Below are 21,714 nucleotides of genomic sequence, written 5' to 3'. Positions count from 1 at the left end.
TGGGGGTCATTACGAGTGTGGCGGTCTATAGACTGCCACACACGTGGTCTGAATGCCACATTAAAACCCTGGCGTTCGGACTGCCAGGGAACCACCAGCTCCGCCACTATCTTGGATCCCGGTGGTATTGAGGTGGTGGAGATCCTAATCTGCCAGGGGATTATGACCTTGTTCTCCGCCAGCCTTTTCATGGCAGTAACACTTCCATGAAAAGGCTGGCGGAGAACAGGTGCAGGGGGCCATAGGGGGGCCCCTGCACTGCCCCTGCACTTGGTAATGGCAGTGCAGGCCACCAGCTGCCCTGCACCATTGCAATATCCACTGACTGCTTTGCAGACAGTGAACATTGTGAGGGTGCTGGTGCACCCTATGGGCAACAGCATTGCCGCTGGCTCGATTTTGAGCCGGTGACAATGCTGTAGCCTGTTTACCGCTAAGTTGACGGGCAGAAACCACCCCACCCCCCCACCTAGTGGGAAACTCTTAATGGGGCTGGTAACCGGTGTGGCGGCCACCTCCCCGGTAGAAGTTCGGCGTACGCTAAAAATCATCCGCCGAGCTCATATGACCCCCATCTGAGTCACATAAAAACATTTACACCTTTAACAACGATTCGGAATTTGACGATTAAGAGAGGAAAATAGACCATCATAGCCTTGAAGCACACCTAGTGCTGCAGCTACCTAAACTGACATACTTACCCTGGGCTGTTGGGTACACTGCATCAGAAATACTAAACAGAGGCCAAGTTTCAGTTTTTATTGCACAGGGATAGAATAGGTCCAGTTGATCCTGAGTGTACTATGCCTTAACATTTTGGGCAGTTTTAAGATGTATTTAGAAAACAGAAATTCAGAAGTCGGATATCACAATAAAAAAAATCGCCTAACTGAAAAACAAAGGGCACCCTTTCATCCTCTCACTTTCTCCTCCCTTGTAATGTGACATTTCAATTTCCGGCACACTTGTTCCTTGCCCAGTGAACTTGGAGTTGGATTCTTACTTAGCACCCACCCAGGTCCATCGGGGAGGTGGGGAGGGGTCTGTATGCTGCTGATACTATAAGTAGGCTATGGGCTGGAGAAATCTCATGGGCTATTTATCACTTTTTCATGAGGACCATTGTATTGGTCCAACAGAAAGCCACTCGTGATAGGGTATATTTTCGGGCCTCCTTTGGAATTGTCCAATGCATGCAAATTTCCTACCAAGTTAGGGTGTCCATTTGGGGTGTCCGTCCCTCAGCAACATTTCTGCCAGTGCCAGAAATTCTCATTTCATAAACAAAAATTATAAACAGTTATAAAATGAAACGTTCTGGTGCACAATGGACTGAGTTCTTATTCTCACGTGCAATTCCGGAGACATTAGCACTATAGTGAGTAGGTGTTTTACCTCACACCTTCTACTACTGGCCGGGTTCAGAGGACCCGTACACAAGAAAAATTACTTCATTAGTCTTCTATCCGTGTTTGGTCCACTCACTTGGTGATGCAAGATGAAACCTGGAGAGCATGCTTTTGTCAGCCATTTAAAAGCAACACTATTACCCTGTATTACTATCCCTGGGGAACAGCACCTAAAGCAACGGAGCATTGTCAATGTGAACAGATGTAGACTGTCAATTTAAGATATATATTTTTAAAAAATCCCAAAATAAGAGAAGAATCGGAAATACATTTGTAATATGATTTAATGCCACAGCAATCAACACCACTCAATTACATCATCCTTCTAAACACATGAGATTACATTTATTATCTCTAAGCTATTTTATCAAAATAGTCAGTGGTCCAAACACTATTTACATTTGATTAGTTGCGTTTATTTCTGGCTACAAAAAATAACTAAGTAGTCGTTTGTCGGTCATTTGGTTATAGTGGAATAATGTTCTTCTGCTTTGTTTTTTAAACTCCAGAATGGAAATGGAAATGAATGTTATATATCAACAGAAAGAAATAGAAAAAGCACATAGAAAAGGACTACTTGATTTGGAAACATCATTTATCTATCCAGGAATGCAAGTTAACCCAGTCACTTTCCGAGGGAGACACAGACTGGCAGAAGGTCATCATCCAAATGACATGTATGTCCATCACAGCACACTTGACGACCTTCATGGCGGTGCCATGTTGGTGACCAATGGTCCATACCCACCCATCGGCATTCTACAAAGGGAGCGGGGTCGCCGGACGGGGAGAAGACCTGGGAATAACAAGTCCTTAGATGGGAACATCAATGTCACCAAGAACCAAGCAGAGGATAAGAACATGGAGCGATCTTCTGCCAATTCCACTGTTGAAGATGAAAAGGCAGATACAAGAGAGACTGATGTAGACACCTTTGGAAAATCGGACCAAAGCAAAATGGCCATTGATCTATCAACCCCAATGGATGAGGGTGGCAAAGAATTTGAACAAAGCCTCACAAAAAGTTGTGGTCCTCATGATGTACCCCGGGAAACCAACAACTGTAGAAATGGTAACAACAAAGATCAAAATAATACTTGCTCGATGTTCGATGAGAAATTTCCATACCCTCCTACACTTCCATTGCCGTCGGAACCCTATGCTTTTTCAGCAACCAACAACAATCTACTGCCTACAGTATCAGGTTTGTCAACCGTTCAGCGGCTGCTTTTGATGTTTTTAAATTTCGAACTGTATTGTTGTTTTTCCCCATATATTTAATGGTCTGTTGTAGGCATAACACGTTTTCATCCATTAGGTCACTACACTACAGGTTTTCCCATCTTTGCACAGTGAGGGGTGTCACCGCATTATTTCAATCCTTGTTCACGATCCTGGCCACAATATTTACTGCACATTTAAAGAAAAAATAAACACAAAAGAAACACTTCCCTTCTCATAATGAAGGGTGCCATTTTGAAAGTACCCTAGATTCAAGAGCACCATATAAATCACATTCAAAATCATCATATGATCTTAAGAAATTCATCCTAAATCATTTCTATTGACTCTTCCAAAATTGTCTTAAAGTATTTACAACTCCATGCTTTCTAGGAGACACATCCAACAGTCTTAATACAATTAATTCTGTGAAACTCAAATCAATTCATCCCAAGTGGGCTAATGCCTATACCATCACGCTAGACAAATCAGACTTTCTCTCCTGATATTATAATGTTTTATTAGCTGACATCCTCAGAATTTCCTTGTTGTCACCCACCCTCGCAGTATATGTCAGTATTAAAAACGATGTTTTAAAAGACACATACTTAAAACCGGCAATTAGATGCACATGCATTTCTTCGTCCACACTCAATCTTTGCTGTTCCATTGAGTCAATTTGTAAAATATAGCGGCGCCCTATGGTTCTTCAGCAACCAATGACAATCTATGGCCTACAGTATAAGGTTTGTCAATTGTTCAAATGTCAGTAGAAATTCACTGGCTGCTTTTGATGTTTTTAAATCTGGAATTGTGCTTTTGTTTTTCACCATATATGTATTGGCCTGGTGTAGGTATAAGGCAGTTTCATCCATTAGATCACTACACTATCCAGTTTTTCTCTTCTTTGTACAATGAGAAGTGTTACCGTAGTAATTCTTGATTTCATGATACCTCCCTTTCTCTCTCTCTCTCTATATATATATTTATATATATACACACACACACACATATTTGTATTTGTATTTTGTATTTATAAAGCGCATTCCGGCCAAGGCATCGAAGCGCTAAGAAGGTAAGGAGAAGAGCCCACAGAGTAAGAGAAATTCAAAGGAGAACACTAGCGTGGAAAAAGCCATGATTTGACCAACCTCCTAAAGGCTAAGACATTTTGTTCCTTCCTGATAACCAGGGGAAGAGAGTTCCAACATTTAGATGCAGCTACTGTAAAATCTGTGTCTTCCCATTTCGCTTTATAGGTGCAGGGGACCTGAGTTCTGAAAGCTCCTATCGAGTGGAGTTGTCGATTGGGTTTATACCAACGTAGCCTGGAAGTAAAATATTTGGAACCATTTCCGTGTACTCCTTTGTATGTCAGACATAAGGTCTTAAAAATAATACGCTGGGCCACTGGAAGCCAGTGCAGTTGTTTTAAACTGCTACTGGCCGATGCTGAACATCGGAGGTTCAAAATAGCCCGAGCAGCAGTATTTTGAATCAACTGAAGTTTCTTTAGAGATGTTTTATCCAAATTAAGCATCAGAGCATTGCAATAGTCCAATTTGGATACTACCAATGCTAAAGTCACTGTAATTCTCCATTCCCTTTGAAGGAAAGGGAAAACTTTCTTTAGCATCTTCAATGTCCAAAACCTAGTTTAAACAATGTGATTGACATGCGATCAAAAGGAGAGGAAATTGTCAAAAGTGACACCTACATTTTTTGTAGCAGTAATAGGCGCTGGGAGAGTGCCACAGTCTATCGGCCACCAGCGAGAGTTCCACAATTCCTTTCCTGATCTAAAGCATAATATTTCAGTTTTATCACCATTTAATTTGAGTTCATCCATCCATTGACTTCACGCATACATTTGTTAAGGCGATCTGCCACTTCCTCCCAATTTTTATTGACTGGGATGATTAATTGGGTACCGTCAGCATAGGAGGTTGGCCTAAAGCCAAAAGAACAAATTAATTTGGCTAGAGGAGCAACATACAAATTCAACAAAGTGGGGCTAAGTGATGATCCTTGGGGGACACCACAAGGTAAGTGGTATGCAGGGGACTTAAAGTCGCCACAACTCACGTGGTCCATCTATCTTTCAGAAAAGATTCCAGCAACTTAAGAGCCTCATCTCTAAACCCTGATTAATATAAGTGGGATATCATAATTTGCGGAGAAATAGTGTCATATAGCCCCTTGTCCTTCATCCACCATTCTCCGGATTTAATCCGATGAGGTAATGAGGGCTGATTCTGTGCTATGTGCCTTCCTAAATCCATGTTGAGAGGCATCTAGTCCTCCTGAATCCATTAAAAATTGGCTAATTCCATATTAATATGCTTCTCCAAGATCTTGGCCAGAAAAGGAAGTAAGGAAATGGGTCGCAGCTTATTCAGGTCATGACTGATTCCATCTCATTTCTTTTCAAAGGAATTACTGTAACCTCCTTCCAAGAAGTAGGATAGACTCCAGAAGTGAGGACCTCATGAAAAATTGGAGCTAAGGCTGTTGAAACAGGATCACGGGCTAACTGAAGAATAAAAGGGGGGCAAGGATCGGAGGGGGAGCCTGATTTGATTTCTGAAATAAACTTTTTTAGTCTTTCAGGAAATAGGGGTTGAAAATTAGTTAGTGTGGGGTAGTTAGTATTTGATTGAATATTGACTACATCAGGGCAGCCATCCCTCTCCTCAGGATGAATAAAACTAGCATACAGTTGTAGAATTTTCTTTTCAAAATGTAATGCCACTTTATTACAAAATTCCTGTGAATTCTCGGACTCTAACAGAGGCGGGGGAGAAGTCAGTGCATTAATAACCTTAAAAAGCTCTCTGGGGGCATTGGAGGCCACTTTAATTTTTGGGGTGTAATATTCAGATTTAGTTTTAGTGCTTACCTCTTTATAGTGTTTAAGAGCAATTCTTAATTTTTCTTTCTCAATAGGAGTAGAATTCAGTTTCCATCGCCGCTCTTGTTGGCGATACTTTCTTTGGAATAACTTAAGGTCCTTTGTGAACCAAAGTTGGCTAGGTTTTTTTGTTTTCCGTGAATCATAGGCCTTAAGAGGAGCCAATTGGTTCAAAGCAGTAGCAATTCTCTGGTTAAAACTATCCACTGGTGGCAGGGACAAATTTGTAGCCCTTTCCCAGCCTGCCTCCAGTGCAGGTATTAACTGTTCTTTCTTAATACATACGATTCCAGTGCCTAATCGATTTTATTTTACAGTTGGGTGGCTGACGTAAGAGACCCTTCATAAATCTAAAATTTAGGAGAAAATGATCGGTCCAGCTTAGAGGGGCATTGGATAATGCCAGCTGATCCTTAGTGCAGGCAAAGATCCCATCTATCAAATGTCCAGCTATATGTGTAGCTGATAGGACTTTCAGCTCTCAATCTAAGGCTGCCATAAGATTTATGAATTCTTTAATATGCAAGTTTTGAATCTCATCGAAATGAATATTAAAATCCCCTAATATAATGGCTTTAGCTGACATAACTAAAGGCTCTAACAAACCTGTCCAATTCTGATTTTTTTTTAAAAAGTGCCAGGTGGTCGATATATTAGCAGTCCTTCAAAGAGTAAAGAATTATGCTGATAAATTTTAAAATACATGGCTTCACATATCTCAGAGGGGAGGTTCAGTCTATTCCATTGGCACGTAGGATCTGATCTACAGATAACCGCTAGTCCTCCTCCTCTACCAGTTGTCCTATCCAATCTGTGGAAGGTATATCCCGGGGGAGAAGCCCCAATAAAATCGGGATTTGAGTCCATTTTAGTTCATCTTTCTGTAATAAAAAGGCAATCGATGTTGTTTAGCCCGATTAATAAAGCAATTTCTGTTTTATGTTTAGGTAATTAGCAGGCATTTATCAGAGCGTATATTAGGGGCCCCCTACTAGAAGTCCTGTCCTGTATATGCTTTCCCCTTGTCCTATCCAACCCTGAATTCAGGCTCTAGCCTCCTCTATGGTCTGGGGCGCTTGAATCACCCAGTTACAGTGCTTACAACCCCATTCAGTGGGGTAATCTAATGCCATCTTGTGCTGGCAGGAATTACCTGCGAGAGAACGAAGATATGCAGGGGAAAAGTGAAGAGTGGTCTGCATATGGGCATGGTCCCCATGCCGCGGACCCGGTCGGTCGCGGACGGGTGGAGACGGACTTTCCTTTGGCTCGCCTTTGGTGCGCCATCGGCACACCCGCTGCGTGCGTCCTCTGCACGGCCACATTCTGTGAAAATATATTGCCGCCAGGTCGGAAGAGCAAAGCTCACATGACCCACGGCATCCAGACTGCTGACCAAAGGATTGGCAGTCAACAGGAAGTAGGGCTCTAACTGGCCCTTACTCCCGAAAAATAAAAACCAAGTTGAACTCCCAAGTTTACAGAGATCCCAAAGTTTGCCTCCAAAACGATCAAAATTTAGAAATTTAAAAACAATAAAAACAGTTGAGTAAAAGCAGGAAAAGAAAAGCTTGTGGCACACGCGCTTTCCTTCCGCTGCACGGCCGCATTCTGTGAAAATATATTGCCGCCGGGTCGGAAGAGCAGAGCTCACCTGACCCCTGGCGTTTAGACTGCTGACCAAAGGATTGGCAGTCAACAGGATGTAGGGCTCTAACCCTTACTCCCGAAAAATAAAAACCAAGTTGAAATCCCAAGTTTACAGAGATCCCCAAGTTTGCCCCCAAAACTATCAAAATTTAGAAATTTGAAAACAGTTGAGTAAAAGCAGGAAAGGAAAAGCTTGTGGCACACGTGCTTACCTTCCCAGTCAAGCAAAGTGTCACTTAGTGCGTTCGTGCAAATATACCATTTAAGTATGAGTGAATAGTTTCATATAGATTTTATTTTGACTGCTAAAAGAGGAGAAACTTTTACTCACAGAAAGCGAGAAACATAAGAAGCCCTCTCCCCTTAGTCACTCATATGAAAAGAGAATGCAATGACCCTCTGGTGCAATTCAGCTGTAATTCACCAAAGGCCTTTCCCGATTTCTGATTGTTCTTTTTATTGTCTAGTTGTGATGCTTAATAGCTATTCAAAACCAAAAGAAAAAAAAGTATTTGTAGGTCAGCTCCCCTTTCAACTTAAACTGCAGGTGGCTTTTTTTTATATAGCTCAGTCTTTCCTGTATGCCGGTGACACTGGCCTGCTGCTTTGTGCTTTAACTGTGTTGTAAGTGTGAGGGATGCTATGACGGTTTTGTGTGGAAAGTGGCATTGCTGCTGTCTCTGCTGTCCAGGTGTCGTGTGTGTGAGGCACGTGTGTGCTGTCTGGTGCTGCCTGAGCTGACCCTGCTCTGCATGTGAAAGGAAAGTTTCCTTCTGTGCTCCACACTGTACCTGATCCTTCACCACCATTGACCATGCAGTGGCCGTGCTCTTGTGAAGAAAGCTTGCACGGATGCTGTACCTATTCAGTGCTCATATGGAACGTGCGTGGAGGTTCTCCATATTTCAGTTTTATGTATGTAGGAAAACTTGCATAGCTATTTGTGTGCTGTTAATTGGTAGTCGTCTGTAATGCTGCTGCCCATGTTCATTAACTGCTATGTGTGAGGGGTGCTTGTGTTGCTGATGGCTACACTGTCAGAAGCTTGTATGTAATCCGCATTTTCTGTGTGTGTGTGCGTGTGCAAGTGTGTGTGTGTGTGCGTGTCCGAATATATGTGTGTGTGTGTGTGTGTGTGAGAGAGAGAGAAAGAGAGGCTTACACCGCTCCTGCTGAGCTGTATCAGTTCCATGTGACTTAAATGCAAGGTGCCCTCTATGTGGACTACCACCTATTAACCACCCCTACTCCACCCGTCACCACATGCAGACTCAATCATTCCACCTTCTAGCTCTTCTGCACTAAAACTAACTCCACAACCAATCACTTCTCTCCACTTTAAGACTACTACCAAAAAAAACACCTTACTGAAACGGCAAACCACACTAGAAGATAACCACTCCCTTCCCGTGAATCATTACTGCCCAGGTGATCTTGGATAGGTGGTAAATATGTACTAACTGTAATTGCCCTTGAGCAAGTTTCATCTATTTGACCTTCAATTCACCTACTTTATGCATGCTCATTGTCCACTTTCATGTATCTCTAACAGCATTGAATGCAATTACTCAAACTGATTCAGGCCCCATGTGCCTTCTTTGTAGCTCTGTAAAGATCGGTGATAGAACCACTCTGCATAAACAATATCCAGGAAGGAGAGCAGACCAGGAACTAGAAATACAAGTACATGAGGCAGTAGATTAGAAAGCAAGAATTCAGCTTAACAAGCAAACCAACCAAGGATGAATGAAAGCAGTAACATCAACCAGGATCCAAGCAAGCATGCTATGATAGCACAGTAGGAATCAGGTGTTCAAGCAATACGATAAGCACTGATCCCGCTGCTGAGGGCAGGACACCAGATGAGGGTACATCTTGCAAACGAGAAGGGTTGACTCATTGACATGGAAACAAACAAATCTGCGCCCGAAACACACTCAGAGGTGAGCTATCACATGCTCAGCAGTAGACTTGGGCTCTCAAAATAGGATACCCCCTATGCACACATGCCCGTCAGTCACAAGCATTACTCTGCCACCCACATATGCTCCCCCACACCGCTTCAAAAGGGGGAAAGCTACCTACTTAATAATATGTCTGGAGAAGAAACAGCAATATTTATGATGGCCACTACTCCTCACTACTTGAACTATTTCAGTAGTTTTCAGTTATTAATCCTTGCAGGCAGGTCGCTTCCTCCTCACCACTGCTCCGGTAAGTGCTGCCATTGTTTTGGGATTGTTTGGGCTTGTCTGGGCTTGTTTGGGCTTGTTTGGGCTTCTTGGCTTCTCCTCTCCCGGAAGGTTTGCGCCGCTGCTTCCCCACGGCCCCATCCCCCTCCCTCCTCCTCGGAGCTCTTCCCTCTCCTGACTCCTGCTGCCCCCGCACTCCCATTGGAGGTTTCCCTCCCTCCTCCCAGCTGCCACTCCCTCCCACCTCCCCTCTTATGCTGGCCGCAGCGCAAGGTTAGAACCGACCTCTGACCCTGCATCCTTGCAGGCAGGTCGCTTCCTCCTCACCACTGCTCCGGTAAGTGCTGCCATTGGTTTGGGCTTGTTTGGGCTTGTCTGGGCTTGTTTGGGCTTCTTGGCTTCTCCTCTCCCGGAAGGTTTGCGCCGCTGCTTCCCCACGGCCCGCCCCCTCCCTCCTCCTCTGAGCTCTTCCCGCTCCTGACTCCTGCTGTCCCCGCCCCCTGTACTCCCATTGGAGGTTGCCCTCTCTCCTCCCAGCTGCCACTCCCTCCCACCTCCCCTCTTATGCCGGCCGCAGCGCGGACGCGCCGCTGGCACACCAAAGGCAAGCCAGTCTGCGCCCGTCCGCGCCAAGGCCGTGCTCAGCGCCAGATCCCCTGGCCAACACGCCTCCGGCGCCACAGAACACCTTTACACTGCCAATGAACTCCACGCCCTTAATCCAGGACGCTCCTCCATCTGCTTCCAGGCCACACAGACGCGCACCAAAGGACCCTTCTCCTGCAAAGCCTGCAATTTCACCTGCAACCTAACCTCCAAACTCCAAATCAAAACAGACAACCGCCTAAAATGCATCCTGCTTAACACCCGCTCCGTCCACATACATGCAATTGAACTCTGGGACCTCCTGACCACACACTCGCCCGACGTCGCATTCCTCACTGAAACCTGGATGAATTTGGCCTCGGAACCAGATGTAGCCATAGCCATACCAGAAAACTACAAGATCACCAGAAGAGACCGAATCAACAGACCAGGAGGAGGAATCGCCATAGTCCACAAAAACACCATAAGAGTCTCCACCAACTCCCATGACACCATCAACTCCGCTGAGCACCTCCACTTCAAAATCTACGTCAACACCAACAACACACTCAGAGGAACACTGGTCTACAGACCCCCTGGACCCAGACAGCAGTTCTGCGATGACATCGCCGACGCCATCAGCTCCCAAGCCCTCGCCTCAACAGACTACATCCTCCTCGGTGACCTAAACTTCCACCTGGAAAACAACAATGATATCACCACCACCAACCTAATCGACAACCTCGCCAACTTCGGCCTCAAGTAACTCGTCACTTCACCCACCCACTCAGCAGGCCACACACTCAACCCCATCTTCTCAGCCAGCAACCACATCTCTTTCAGCCACACCACCAAACTCAGCTGGACAGACCACCGCTGCATCCACTTCTCCTACCAGAAACCAGTCACTCACCACCACCTCACCCAACCCCCGCGCAACTGGAGCAAAATATCAATGGATCAACTGATCTCCACTCTCGCCCGGGCCCCACCCCCTGGGACCCCGGACCCTGACACAGCCACCACCAACCTGCATCGCTGGATAGAAGATTGCGCCAACACCCTTGCATCGCTCAAAAAAAAAAAAAACACCGCCCACAGAATCAAGAATCCAAATGGCTATGTTGCAGAATGGAAAAAACCTGCCACCTTGAACCTACCAACTCCACCCACATTGCTTTCAAGGATGCCCTACGCAAACATCACCAACTGATCCGCACCACCAAAAGGACCCACTTCAAAAACCGCATCGACGCCAACGCTCACAACAGTAAAGAGCTCTTCGGCATCATCAATGAGCTCTCCACCCCCAGGACCTGCTCCAATGAACCCCGCCATCACAGGAGTTCTGCAACTCACTGGCATCCCACTTCCGTAGAAAGATAGAAGAAATCCACAATAGCTTCAAACCCCAGTCCCACCAGCTGACTACAAACACACAAGAATCCAACGCTCCAAGCAACACCCATCTCCTCCACACCTGAACCCCCGTCAACATAGAGGACACCGCCACCACCATGGCCTACATCCGCTCCAGATCACCATCGGACCCCTGCCCACACCATATCTTCAATAAGGCAAACATCATCATCGCCCTCCAACTCTGCAAAACCATCAACAGCTCCTTCGCGTCAGCCACCTTCCCAGAAAGATGGAAGCACACAGAAATCAACGCCCTGCTGAAGAAACCAAAGGCAGACCCAGACGACCCCAAGAACTACCGGCCGATCTCCCTCCTCCCCTTCCCAGCCAAGGTCATCGAAAAAATCATAAACAGCCAACTGTCCCGGTTCCTGGAAGACAGCAAGGTACTCGACTCCTCCCAATCCAGATTCCGCAGAAACCACAGCACCGGGACTGCACTCATTGCTGCCACAGATGACATTAGGACCATGCTCGACGAAGGAGAAACAGCAGCACTCATCCTCCTGGACCTCTCCGCAGCTTTCGACACAGTATGTCATCACACTCTCCGCACACGCCTCCACAACGCTGGAATCCGCGACAAGGCACTCGACTGGATCTCGTCATTTCTCTCAGGCAGAACCCAGAGAGTCTGCCTCCCACCATTCCTGTCAGAAGCCTCCAGAATCATCTGTGGCGTTCCCCAAGGATCTTCGCTCAGCCCCACACTCTTCAACGTTTACATGCCCCCCTCTCCAACATCGCACGAACCCACCACATCAACATAGTTTCCTACGCAGACGACACTCAGCTCATCCTCTCCCTCGCAAAAGACCCTACAACTGCAAAGAACAACCTCTAGAACGGACTTCACGCCATCGCCAGCTGGATGGAATCAAGCCACCTCAAGTTAAACCCAGACAAGACAGAAATCCTCATCTTTGGCACCAACCCCTCAACTTGGAATGACTCCTGGTGGCCCACCTCACTAGGAACCACGCCCTCACCCACCACCCATGCACGCAACCTAGGCTTCATCTTGGACTCCACACTCAGTATGACTCAGCAGGTCAATGCCATCTCCTCTTCCTGCTACAACACTCTCCTCGTGCTCCGCAAAATCTTCAAGTGGATTCCCTTTGAAACCAGGAAAACTGTCACCCAGGCCCTGGTCAGCAGCCAATTGGACTACGGAAACACCCTATATGCAGGAATAGCAACCAAACTCCTAACAAAGCTGCAAAGAATCCAGAACGCATCCGCCCGCCTCATTCTGGACATCCCACGCTGCAACCACATTTCCCCCCACCAAAAACACCTTCACTGGCTACCAGTATCAAAGAGGATCACCTTCAAACTCCTCATCCTCGCACACAAGGCCCTCCACGACACAGGCCCAGCCTACCTCAACGACAGACTCACCTTCCACACCCCCACCCGCAATCTTCGCTCCGCCAGCCTCGCCCTCGCCTCCATCCCCCGCATCCGCCGCACCACCGCCGGAGGAAGATCCTTCTCTCACCTAGCCGCCAAGACCTGGAACTCCCTACCGGTCCACCTTCGCCAGATCCAAGACCTCTTGACATTCAGGAAACACCTCAAGACATGGCTCTACGACCAGTAGCTCACGCCCCCAGCGCCTTGAGACCCTAAGGGGTGATTAGTGCGCTCTATAAATCCTTGATTGATTGATTGATTGAATCATCCATTTTTACCAGCAAGGACCTCACTAGGCAGTTCTGGTAATACTGATCCGGATGGAATCGTGATTACAGCATATGCGGTAGCTCCATGTATTAGAAGTATGTCACCTGATAACACACCAGCTAAAAGTAGGTGGACCCTCTCAGTGAAAATATGCGGGGAAAATGTAATCTCGGGGCAATCTGGAACGAAATCACATGTCCCCCTTGTAAATCCTCATTTTTGAGTGGCCCCTTAGGATAACAAAACTAAACTATTTTAATTCCTTGCTTTTTATGTGCTACCCCTTCCCTTCTGAAGGGAGATTTTGTGTTCCTCGTGCACCAGCCAAGAAAGCAAAAGTCACTGCCATGAACCATTGATATATATTTTTGCATGAATTCCCTTGTCTGATTTTTGAGGATATTCTGGGTCAAGGTCTTCTCTGACCAGGGACTCGAAAATAATCCACAGCCCTGAATCTTCAAGATTTGACTGTTGTTTAGCTGATTGATTCACTGTACTGTTCATAGAAAATATCACAATATACCATAAGTAATATAGTGTATTTAATTTTATGTCTGACGTTTGTAAAATAATGCTCTTTTTTCCTTAAAGGAGCACATAGTTTGTATCTGAATGGAGATGACGCAACTTCTGTAGAAGACATTCGTAAGTGGACTGTCGATGATGTGCAAAACTTCATCTTCAACCTTCCAGGGTGTTCAGAATATGCACAGGTAATTTTTGAAAATAATTCTAGTAAGAAAAGGTCCTAAGTAGTAATGATTTACACACATAAGCTTTGAGATGTGCAATGATTTAATAGGTATGCTTCCCATGTTTACTATGTTTTTTATTGTATTAAATATGTTGGTAGTTTTACCTTTTGAAGTATGTTTTTGGCTTTTATTTTTATAGAATCCCTTCTGTGTAGGCAAAGGTTTTATAATAAAGGAGTAAAGGCTTGATTTAGAGGCAGTTAGTAACAGAAAATCCGCTGCAAGACAACATATTTACTAACAGCCCATGCAGCAACATACCCACCCGAATTTAGAGTGGTACCAATGATGGCTGTCCCGCCAGTAGAATGTCCTCCATCTCTGCCATCAACCCTGCCACAGTGTTGTTTTAAGGATTTAGGGGGCCATGAACAAGCCATATTTGGGGACCCCTGTACTAAACAAATTTGAATGGTATTTCCCATTTCCTGCTAATTTAAGCCAGCCCGGTGCCAAATATTAATTATATGTTAAACCTTAATGGACGTTGTATGCCTTGCTCAGGACTCCAAAAATTCTTAAAAGACACCAGGTAAAAAAACTGAGCCATACCTACACCCAAAGGGACAGAGGTTTAGCTGGAGAAATAGGACACACAGAGTTCAAATGGTGGGGGGGGGGGCGTTAGAATGTGGGGGTCCTGGCTAATTGCCCACTTTGCCCACGTCTTAAAATGACTCTGCCCTACCGATGTCTGGAAGTATTTGTGCTAGAATTTGTTGAATCTAAAGTGACACTTTTCCATTTCTGTTGAAGTTACATCTCTGAAACATGCCACACATACGGTGGTGGTCTTTGAGTGAATGATCAATAGAATGCTTAGATGTTGGGAAACTCACCACCTTGTTTGCGGGTGAGAATAGATATGTGAGCACTGACAACGCACCACATCTTTGAGGATAGAATTGTACTGTATACATTTGCTGGTACACTTTCCACCAGCAATGATGGGCATGGGTGGATCTTCAATCAAAGTGGATTCTCCAATGAAGCATACAAGTTTCACAGAACAACTTCTGTTATCTTATCAAATTACCACATTTTCCTCACCTCTGTAGCTTAAGAGGAGACTGTGCAATGATCACTTTACCTATTCTCCTAAGAAAGCAATACCTGTGTTAATTTTGATCCTCATCAACAAACGCTTATGCCACATTTTCTGTGAAATATTCCCCCTTCAACTATCTCCCTCTACATTTAAATGTCTCAACCAGCTCTCTTCCTTTATTCTCTCTTTCAGACTACGGAGATCTAAGTTTGTGCATCATTTTTGTCCGATTTAGATAGAATTGGTTGCATCAACTACTCTGTACTATCACAGGTTTATCTCCAATCCTCTTAGACAGAATACCTTTACCTTTTGTGGGGTTAGAGTTTTTGGCTTTAGAAATGTATAGCATAAAATAAGTAAATGGAATTGACACCAGAACTGAACACACTACTCTAGGTGAAGTCTCACTAAAGATAACCACAAAAAACACAGCCTCATAATGCCATTGGTCATTCTCCTCCCTATGCACTCTAACATTTCCCTGTATGCATCTAATGCTTTCTAATGATGTATTCAGATACCCTTGTAATGGTACAGGATAACCCCAAATTCCTTCTTGTGGGTATCAGTTACCAACAGACTCTCCCAAATCTCAAATAACTGTTCCAAATTTCTAGAGCCCGACTGTAGGACTTTGCATCCAGATGCACTGAATCCTGGATAAACCGTTCTGCCACCTCTCCTCTCAGACTATTCCATATCTTATCTCCCTATTTCTGCTCCTTGAGGGATGTCAGCCTTGTTTCAGATCTTAGCATCATCCACAAAGAGACATCACATACCTTCCCGTCGCTTACTTATAGAACTGCATTGATGAAGCAATTGAAAGCGATAAGAAGTGCTGCTGATGATTATCAAACTGCGCTGTTCACCCTCACTCTCTAAAGTGAACTTAGTTTAGCAATGCTACTGGTATGGTGCTAGCAAGGACTTCATATGCACTGAATGATCCACTGGGAACAGAATGCAAACTTTCCATAAGTGGAAAGTTACAGAAATGTTTGTTTTCATCACTGATCACATTTTATGTCTATATAATGACATGCTGTCCTCATTAATCAAATTCTAATAACACTATTTGCACAACTCTCGTCATAACTGCACATTCATTGGATTTATCCCAGCGCCTCCAGGAAAGGTTGGAGAAAGCACTACATAAATGGGAAGCCATTCAATACAATGGTATTACCATTAAAAACAATGGAGCTCTTCTGCTATCTCTCTAACAATACAGGATGGGAAAAAACAACATTCCACTGCCGATCAGGATCTTCAGGAGTGAAACCTTTGAGATTTTAAATCAGTGACATTTTATAATTACAGTAGACTGAGTCCAGATTTTAATTATTGTGCAACAAAAGAAAGTTAGATAATGTAAATGTTGCCGATTGCAGAATTGATTCTGCCAAAGAATGGGCACTATTGCTAAAATCAGACAACCAGCCACCAGAAGAGAAGCCTCTGAGTGATACGCAAGATGGAGCAGATAAATGAGTCCCACTAATGTCAGTCTCTCTTCTATGAAAGTGTTGAAAGACCTTGATAAAATGTACTTCTTCTGTAATCTGTAGCGTTTCCTAATCCATTGATTGTTGAATGACTACACCATTTTGAAGTCCTTTTTATAGCGTCATGCATCTTCCATGCTAGATTGAAAATAAAGATTTCCTGATCACATTATGCTTTTACAGGTTCTAGTGTCCACCCAGCACAAGGCACTGATAAAAACTACTTGATTCTGCACCCTCACTGTATATAATGTATCCAAACTAAAAACTGCAGTCAAACTTTGCCTTCAGGAGTAGGGAGAGGAGGCATCAGGATAGTTGTACAAAGTAAATACGGGGAGATAAAGAAAGACATAAAGGCATCACAGAGAAGGGTTTGATGGACTGAGCTGCAAATAGAGGTGTGGAGGAGAGAGTTTGATACAGATGGGATAGAAATTCAGCACCAAGGGAAGGAGGTATGACATAAGGGTCTCCATGAAATACTGTAAACCAAACTTGGGGGACAAACAGCAGAAACGTGAAGGTAAAAAACAAAATATACTTTTTTTAAAGATTATAATGTACCAGAAATAATGAAAAAAAATAAACACTACCAAAATTAATATTACAGAAATTAATGATGGACACTATTACAAATGACACATTTGTAGAGAAGTAATTAGTATCCTGAACAGAATACTACAATTGACTCTGTTAAATAAACGTCTTAGAATGGTAGCAGTAAATATTGATACTTGCCTCGCTTCTAAGTTCAGTAGATAGTGTTTATTTTGGGAAAATTAACCCTGTAAAACAAAAACCTCAGGGCTAAAAAAGGGAAATAAAAAACACTGGGATCAAGACCATCAGGAAGAAGACAGGTAAGTATTAGGACATAGAGAACAGGGCAACCTAAATAAGTCCAAAATAAAAGTAGGGAAAAAGAAAAAAATGATGGGTAGTGGGACTTCTTCATTAATTAAATACATTAAATGCCATACGTACATAAAAACAGGAAGGGTAAAATTAAAGGAAAAAGATCAAAAGGTCTATGCTAAAACTAGGAAAGGGGGTGTTTTCTGTACAAAAATAAAATATATATGAGATTATATGTAAACATATTGTAAACATACCTGAACATGTATTAGCAGACACACAACTCAGTCACAGAATTACCATACCATCTTGAGTTTTAAAGAACACAACATTTGTATTTCATTAAGTCAAAAGTATTAGTCCTACACTAAGATAAACAAAAACAGAATCTCAGTATTATCAATTACCTGGAGATGAGTCTTCTGATATTAATCAAAAACCATTGATTTGAACCAAAATAACTGTACGGAACCTTTTAATGAAAGGGCATGAATAACACAGGATCTGTGAGTGGGTGATTCTACCTGTATTGAATTAGTCTTAGAGTGAGTTGGGGTTAATAGTCCCACATCCTACATGTTACACGGAATTAGGGGCAGTTAACTGCCATTTCAGCTCAAAAATACTCTCAATTTCCACTGGCCCCTAATTATAGGGAAGGCAGTTAACAACAGTGAAAGCCTTCGGTACAGGCCATCAGTAAAGGCCACCAACCTCTGCTATTGCCCATACCAAAGGAAAATAATGCTTAATTTGTACGTGAAACCAATCCCCTGGGACGTTTTTTTATAATTTACCTTTTAGGTACAGTTCAGAAGATTCTCCTTGACCCTCTGGCAGACACCGGAGTAGACAAACTTACCAGCTTGAGCAGGAGAAGCAGATGTATCCATGTATCTACCACAGCTTACGGAGATATAATGCATATTGCCACCACTTAGATTCTGTCACTGAATATCAGAAACACATTTTATTTTAGTGGGTTACTGGAATACGTTTCCATCTGTGATGCACAAACACTAGAAATCAACACTATGGGGTAAAGGTAAATTTACAAGTGAGTAAATCTATACGTTCACTCTTACACTTTGTAATCAATTTGTTACTTTTGGCTAGTCACTGAGGGTATGTTTACTACATGTTTACTGACCTTTTTTAAAAGTTTATCAAACTATAAAAAAGTACAATTTATTTACGTTCATTATTAATGTAAATTAGTTTTATATATTTATTTTAAAAGTAGAACAAAAAATAACTGCTACAGCACTATTAACCTAATAGTGAATTAAACATTTAATTTATTTAAATTGAAATACAATTATTTTTAGGAAATTTATTCAAACAAAATCCTTCCCAAAGTAAAATGTTTGTATTATGTAGTAAAAAGCTACGTATAGAATTTATTTACATGAATTTAATGATTTAAGAAAAAATTAAGTAATATTTATTTTGAATAATATTTAATTATGTTATCAAAATATGTTATAATAAAACAATATTTATTTTTTATTTACATATAATCTTTTAACATTAAATTACATGTAGATATATTTTTAATCATCAAAATAAGTTCATTTATTTTAACATGAATTCCCATGGGGTGTTATTTTAAGTCCTTGCCTCCATTATTTTCTGGGTAAGGGTGTTGCAGTACCAGTGGTTGGCCTTCTGTGGTACTTAACTGAACGTATTCCAGTTTCAGCTGGAGTACATTTACTACTGTTGTGAGACATTTTTGGTCGTCATAGTTTTAGAAGGGCAGTTATTTTGTGGGAATTGGTTTACTTTTTTGTGGGTGGGTGCATATATGTCCCCATATTCCTCTCTAAACCCCACCTATTAAGTCATATCAATCTTGCCAAAAAGAGGAGCTTCTTAATGACACTGTCAGTCCCTGGTTGGAATGCCATGGGGCAAGGAGTACCTATTAAGCCACAGCCGTGGAGGCTATAGTCATTTGCCTCTCATATCTTGGGCTGCATCCAAATATGGCTCTACAAACCGCACCAAGTCCTACCCCCTCAGCACTTGATTCTCATTGATGACAATAGTTAGCAGTCAGAGGCTTCTCAGGGAGGCTAGTGTGGGGGTACAACAGGCTCAGCACTCAACAGACATTCAACAGTGTAATACCATGAATGTCCAACCCAGTGGTTATCTTTGTAAAATATAGTAAAACTCATTACTACACACTACGCAAATACCAGGACTGAGAATCTTTGGTGCGGGACTACGGCTTCCCGTTGAGCATGTCTCCCTTGCCCCCTTCCATCTTATTTATTCTGAAGTATTCAAGTTTAAGTTTCAGCACAGGTTCAGCACTCCCTGCTTTTGTCTGGTATGCACTAGCAGGGACTTTGTCTCTCAGTGTTTGTCTCACCACTGTTCCTGTCCCTATTAGGCCTCAGTCCTGGCTTCCACTCTTCAGTCCAGCTCCTCCACTGGAGAGGGAAGATGAACTGGTTGCAGGAGCATCAATAAGCTGCTCCATTCCTTCCAAGCAGATGTGGGCTGCACATCAGTGTCTGGATGGAATGGTAGGCAAGCATCTGTCTTCAGTGAGCACCCCTCTACTGACTCTGTGCACAGAGTGTCGGCAACAGATGGACTTTGTTGGAAATTAGGTTACTGGTTGAAGGGGGTGACACCCTACTCAAGCAGCAACCTCAATCTGTCAGGGTGAAACATGAGTAAACCCCAAATGAACCTGTGCCTAACACTCTGATGGCTTGGCCAAAAGCATTTAGGCTTCATTGACAGGCAAGGTGTAAAGTATTTATGCAGCACTTCAAACAGTAATAGAGTGAAAACACAAAACAGGAAAAATCCCACACCAATATTTAATAAATAACTTGCCACCAATATGACAAAAATCCAATTAATAGAATCAGAGATATGAAAAGATTTAGCTGAAACTAGTGTCACATAACAAAAATCACCACTCATGGCTATCTGGCAGTGCAAGGCCGGATGAAAGTCACAAGTGTGTGATGGACCACGGGCCAGGTACAGGAAACAGGTTCAGTGCCGCTGACAGAGTTACCTTCAAAGTCCTGCGTGAAGAGTTCTGTTTGCGGTGGAAAGGGCTGCTAGGAGCAGAGAGAGCATTGCAGAGGGTCATTGATGTAGCATGAAGAGCAGGACAGAAGTCGTGGACAGTCATCTCTGTAGCAAAAAGTTCCTGTTGACGTTGCAGACGGTTGTTGATGGAGCTTCGCTTTGGTGGTCACCGCAAGCTGCCAATGCTGTAGTGAGGAGGGAAGATCTCATGCTCGAGGCATCATTGGAGGTGTCTGTAGCATGAAGAGTTGGGTTCACCAGAACTTTGTCTTGGAGACTGGCGTGGGCAGCAAGATCTTGGTGAGAACTGGCCAGTTGGCAAAAAGCCCAAAAACATCAGGGGAGCTCAACTGAGACCACATCAACAGTCTAGGCTCTACAGGCACCACATGAGCGTCAGGAACTTACTCCAGCAGAAGCCAGCAGGGCTCACGTAGGTCCAGTGGCATGTCCAGGCACCAGTTGCAGGGAGCCTCTGAAGCTTGTTTTGTCCCTGTAGTTCAAAACAGGTGGTCACCTGGCTGAACCTTGGAGTCACTACAGCCTGGGATAAAGGGTGCAGCTCCATTCATCCTTCTCAGCAAGCAGCAGAGTAGCAGGGCAGCAAAGTGGCAGTCCTTCTGACAGCAAGGCAGCACAGCAGTCTTTCTGTAGTATCCACAGGTCCCGGAGTGTACTGAAGAGTGGGGGGTGGCTAACGTCCAATATTTAGATTTTCCTGCCTCCCTGTCCACACCACAGATTGTCTGGGGTCACAATAGATTCGTATCAAACCTCTTTGTGATAGTGCTCAGACAGAGCCTTTGAGATTTGCAAGTGTGGTAGATGACAGCTTCTCCCCTTAGTTGACTCAGAGTGACCATCCTGCCAACACCAAGCCTCCCTTTGTCTCACTGTCTGGGAGCAATACACAAAGATCAACTGCCAACTACACATGGTCATGTGATCTAGGATACAGACAGCAGACACCAAATGGTTTGGACAAGAAAATGACAACTTTCCAAAAGTGGTATTTACAGAATTGTGATTAAAAATCTAACTTTACCTTTAAAGTGGCCTTTTAATTACAGTTCTGAAGACACCAAACTCGGGCTGCCTACCTGGTCCCAATTGAAAACTATCACTTATTAAATGTATTAAGGTAACTCAATGTTTCCTACTATCCTAAAGGAACAAAGTTAAGTGTTTTTCACTACCAGGACATGTAAAACTTAAAACTACATGTCCACCTTTTTAAATAAACTGCACCCTTCCCTCTGGGTCTTTTGGGGCTTACACTAGGGATTTAATATGTATTAAAAAGGAAGGTTTGGGCCTGACAAATCTGTATTTTGCCAGGTCAAAGTGATAGTTTACAAACTGCACACACAGGCTGCAATGGCAGGCCAGAGATATATTTA

General features: G+C 43.5%; 1 protein-coding gene across 1 annotated transcript in view; it reads left to right on the top strand.

Annotated features, from left to right (window-relative positions):
• The window catches only part of SAMD7 (sterile alpha motif domain containing 7), a 75,025-nt gene that overhangs the window by 38,693 nt on the left and 14,618 nt on the right, over positions 1 to 21,714 (top strand). The window contains exons 6-7 of the mRNA XM_069215414.1: positions 1,919 to 2,613; positions 13,674 to 13,795. Of these exons, the coding sequence (XP_069071515.1) occupies positions 1,919 to 2,613; positions 13,674 to 13,795 (817 nt within the window). The remainder of the gene's footprint in view (positions 1 to 1,918; positions 2,614 to 13,673; positions 13,796 to 21,714) is intronic.

Source organism: Pleurodeles waltl, chromosome 11, assembly GCF_031143425.1.
Source record: "Pleurodeles waltl isolate 20211129_DDA chromosome 11, aPleWal1.hap1.20221129, whole genome shotgun sequence".
NCBI lineage: Eukaryota > Metazoa > Chordata > Amphibia > Caudata > Salamandridae > Pleurodeles > Pleurodeles waltl.
This window is presented reverse-complemented; position numbering and strand designations above follow the sequence as displayed.